We start from the raw sequence: 5,146 nt of genomic DNA, 5'->3' as shown, positions 1-5,146 counted from the left end.
TATACACATACATATATATATCCAAAATTCAAAATGAGGCAAGATGCACTTTGGAAATCAATCATGTGCTTCTTTTTTTAAGGACAAATTCTATATATATATATATATAATTAATGAAAGAAAAGTACAAGGGTACTCCAAGTGTTGCATACATCCAAAATGACGTTCACATCAAAAGATCTTCAAGTATAGAAATTGAAGAGCACAAAATTGCAAACCATAAAAGTACTTAAGAGCAAATTAATCTCAAAGTCATAATTTATTTATCACTGTCTAATGTAGTGACTACAAAACTTAAAACTGAACAACGATGTTTCTTTATTTGCTAACAATATTAATGTTTAATTCATTGATCATGCATGCATGCATGAATCAACGGAATGGAATGACCTCATGAACAAAAGTACAATATTCAGGATCATTAAGCCAAAGCTTAGCAAGATGAATAGGGGAAGTGCAAAGCCTATGAACTTCTTCAACATTCCACAGAGTTGCTTCTGCATTACTCCATTTAATCATAATATCCAATGGCTGCTCTCCATCTTCACTTTCAAACCATGACTCATCCCATTGCTTACAAAGCATGTGAGTAAGATAATGCAATGGTTGACCATACAATAACTTCATTGTTTTGGCCAAACATTGCCAATTAACTACCACTCCATATTGCACACGACCTGTTGGAATTGAAATTTTCTTCATCATCTTTTGGTATTTTGTTGCCAGCTCCACTAAATCATCTACATTACAATATGTATATATTTAAATACTTATGATCAGTATGTTAAGAAGAAAAAAAACATAAATAATTAAAGAAACACAATCAAATACAATTATATAACGTGAAATCTCTGGAAAAAAAATAGAAAAACCATTATCGTTGTGTAATACAATTATATAGCGTGACTTCTTTGTAACACTCTACCCCATTGCATCCACACTTTCGAAAATAAATAACTGTACTACATTTCACAACCCTATAATACAAAAGTATAACATAAAATAAAAGAATCATATACAACTATGAGTGATGCATTTTCAAATACTTGGGCCATTATAAAGTCATCAGTATAAAATATAAGTCTATGATAGATATGATTTTTTTTCCCTATCCAATACAATTTCTAGAGCTTTAAAACTTATTTATCTTTGGATGATAACTGCTTTGATCATAATTGATACTATATTCATAAATTTTTTTATCCTTTTAGTAATTGATTATTGTCAACCAAGCGGAAGAGTGTTAGATTAATTATTTAATTAATCAATTATAGATTGACAATTATCAATTATTAGAGATTATTATTAATTAAATTATGATTAATTAGTATTAAACAATGAAATATGTGTTGGGATTTTGTTGGTGAATAGACTCTGATGGGTTGAACCATTTTGTTAAGTCTAGTCAGAGGTCTTTGTCTTCAGTCATTTAGATATTTAATCATTATCCTATTAGACAATTAATAAAAATCCTAGAAATACTATATGACAATGATGGTAGTTCATCGCTCATCATTTTCTCTCCATCAACTATCTCTCGAATCCTAATGGTACAATGTTCTCGAATATTTTTGTTATGGTGGATATACTATAACATTGTATCTATTATAAACCCTAAATCTAACATCTTGTAACAAAGAATTATATATATCTTTGGCCACCCTCCTTTTATACAGTGTTAAGCAAGCAATGTGAAATATATCAAGATGGTTCAATATGTGATACACAATGTTTACATAGTGATACTTTGAATGGGTTAGGCAACAAAATTAATACATCATTTGTACATAAATAAATGCACTATTACACCATATATTAAAATCTAGGCCACCAAGATAGTCTACCTCATATGTCTTTATAAGTATATGTAGAGTGACAAAATCATCTTACTAAATTTTGTTATCATTTGTTAAATTGTTACCTTGTTAATAACTTTTCATCGTACTAGCCTCTAAATAGTGTAGTTATTACTAAACTCTTCCAATATTAGGTTGCACCACATCAATAGTCTCTCGTGAGATCTATGAGGAACATCGTATTGCATCATCAAAGCTAAAGGAGATGGTAATTAACATGATGGATTGTCCATAATGGTGGTCCACCATAACATTTATATATTAAATTTTTGTCCTTCTAATTTTTCACCAAAACTAATGTCATAAAATAACAATAACTGACCAAGGTAAGATAATCTCTAAAATTTTGAGGTCAGACATCAGATTCAACAAATTAAGTCCTAAGGCGTATAACTTTTTTTGGTATTAATGGATTTAATGTCATAAAATTCTTGAGAACAAATCATGTTAGGTATCATATGCGTTCAACTTGTGTTAATTATTACAATGGAATCAGCGTGAATATGAGCTTATGGTTGGTAACATGGATCATTGAGTTTGGGAGTTAACGAGAGGTTGTTTTTTTTGGGAGCCGAATCTGGTGGATAGGATGCTCAAAATTCTACATGGGGTCACTTTCCTTAGCTGAGGATTCCTAGACTTGGAAGCACGACCCTAGTAGGATTTATTTGGAATCTTGTCTCTGGTTTTTTGGTTCAATTTCCTAGCTTTTGTAGCCTCTCTTTTTCGCTTGTGTATTTCTTTGTAATTTTATCACCTTTTATCGTTCAGTTGTATGGACTCGATTACTCCTTGTATTTTTTAGTAATATATAATTTTCTATTTAAAAAAATAAAACTAATAGGAAATTTTTTGAATGATTACTCTATGTGTGACATGCTTTGTTAGGTAAATACGAAATGTATGTGATACTATAAAATTAGGGGGCTATGTTGGATGTATTGGAGTAAGTGGAGGTTCTAAGCTAGTGACCCCTCCTAGACTTTTTCTATCGGATTATAACTTTTATCAAACCATTTTTTAATGAGATATTCAACCTAAAACTAAACTCATTACAAATGGAAGTGAAATTTTCTTGCAAAATTATTTTTAAGAGACAAAGCAATTTGAAGATACATTATTTAGACAAGTATGAGATTGAGATTCTTATTCCTTTAAACTCTTTGTTCTTGCTCATATTTATTACACAATTTATCAACTGAACAAACTACTATACATAATTGAATTGTATATAATCAGAATCTAGATTTTTAATTATTTTCCATTTGTAAAATCCCCAATGAATATTAACAAAAACATGGTATTTTTAATTATTTTCAATTTGTAAAATCCCCAAGGAATATTTAGCAAAAACTTGGTATTAGAGAATTGACATGGTTCTGAATCAACTTAAAGTAAGTGTTTCTTACCATTTTTTCAAGTAACAAATCCAGAGTGCTAGTTTTTACATTAATTTGTGGCGGTTGTGTGAAACCTTTACCGAATAATCCCACAATTTAGCAAATTTTTTGTAGTAAATGTAAAAAACATATATACTCAATTTTGCAATGCTACAATATATTTTGTTTTAACTCTTTGGTATTGGGATATTGACATGGTTATTAATAAACCAAACATCAAAAAATATCAATCAGTTTGGAACAAAAAAACATGTTACTTCGTCATTAGCTAGCTTTGAGATTCATCATCTTATATTATTGAACTCAAATTCTACTTATCACTAACCAAAAAATTTTGACGACACAAAAATCATTAGAAAAAGTAGAGTAATTCAAAACTAAATATCAATTTGCTTAGTAAATATTGGATATATAGGTTTTGCTAACCTCGATCTACATGTGCTTTAGACTTGAATTGATTTGTATTCTCCTCAGCCAATGAAAGCACCTTCTTACCCTCTCCATTTTTTCTGGTCTGGAAATTTTCCAAATTGATCATTGGCCTTTTTCCATTATTCTTCTTTTTTTGGTCAAGTATAACTAGACCTCTAATGTCTTCATCAGACTCAGTTTCAGAATCAGACATCGACATATTATTGTAGCTCGAAGGGCAACTGCGTCGATACATTTTGAATTTGTTAATATATTGAGTTTTGGTACAAATAATGCTTATATGTAAAAAGAAATAGAGGTAGTATATTTATGCTCCCTCTTTCTTAGTTACGTTTTTTTTTTCTTCTAATTTTAATGAGTTGAGGAAAACAATAAAAGAAAAATAATTAAAATAAATAAGAAGATATAATAAACATTAATTTATAAATTTATATTAAAAAATGTCTTAAATATTCATAGATATGTACATGTGTGCGCACACATATACATCCATATAATCAAATCGATTTTTCTGACATAAGTAACATTGCATTTCTCGGGATAAACATATTTAAATATTTTTTCTCAATTAATTGCTATCTATTTTTATTTAATTTTTTTGTAGTCTCTTTTTTTCTCAAATAATAAAATGAGTAATTTATAGGAAGAAAAAAAGAAAGTAAATTTTTAATATTATTTGATTGAATGAATGTTTATAAAAGTTTGATATAATCTGAATGTAATAATTAATATTTTGACCAAAAAGCATAATAATTAATCTATTTAGAATTTTTTATTTATTTTCTCTGCTATATTAATTTAATATTTAATTTCAAATTACTTTACTTCAATTGAAAATTTAATTATTATTTTTAATTTTTTTTAAAATGAATATTATAAATAACACCAATCATGATCCTATATAGGCATGACTTGGTCAAAGTCGAGACAATTCTCTAATTACTCTTTTTTGTTTGTTTTAAATTGTGTAGTGGTAAAATTCATGCGCATTAATTTGAAAATGTTACTCTATATCTCCTCTTTTATACTCCTCCCTCACAAATATGATGAAATTTTATTTTTGTCCTCTTATAAATATTAAAATCATTCAGTTTCACTCACAATATCATTCAAGTTTATCAGTATAAAAGTGAGTGATCAAATATTCTAATTTACTAGAAAACTTTTTTCAAATTAACTAGTATAGAAGTAACACTTCGAATTTTTTTTAAATTTCTCAAAACACAGCTTGTTTCTCGAAAAATTGAAACCCCCAAGTTTTTCAAAAAAAAAAAATCCTATTTTTTAATTTATTTATTTTTAGTGGGTGCTAGAAAATTAGACAACAAAAAATTATGGCAGACACATGAAAAAGAAGAATTACTTAAGAAAATAGTAACATCATTTTACCTAAATCCAATGACTTGGGTCGACAAAAACAATACATATAATATGGTCATCTGATCTCGATCCTAAATT

At 28.0% G+C, this 5,146-nt stretch overlaps 1 protein-coding gene across 1 annotated transcript; it reads right to left on the bottom strand.

Annotated features, from left to right (window-relative positions):
• Positions 1-304: 304 nt before the first annotated feature.
• On the bottom strand, positions 305-3,933 carry LOC113786130 (protein RDM1-like). Its single transcript, XM_027333166.2, has 2 exons — positions 3,683-3,933; positions 305-740 (listed from the first exon to the last, which is right to left on the bottom strand). Exons 1-2 carry the CDS (start codon positions 3,921-3,923, stop codon positions 373-375), a joined length of 609 nt encoding a protein of 202 aa, XP_027188967.1. The 5' UTR covers positions 3,924-3,933; the 3' UTR covers positions 305-372.
• Between the last annotated feature and the right edge of the window lie 1,213 nt (positions 3,934-5,146).

This window comes from Cicer arietinum, chromosome 4 (genome assembly GCF_000331145.2).
Source record: "Cicer arietinum cultivar CDC Frontier isolate Library 1 chromosome 4, Cicar.CDCFrontier_v2.0, whole genome shotgun sequence".
NCBI classification, from domain to species: Eukaryota; Viridiplantae; Streptophyta; class Magnoliopsida; order Fabales; family Fabaceae; genus Cicer; species Cicer arietinum.
Note: the sequence above shows the minus strand (reverse complement) of the source record. Positions and strands in the feature narration are given on the sequence as shown.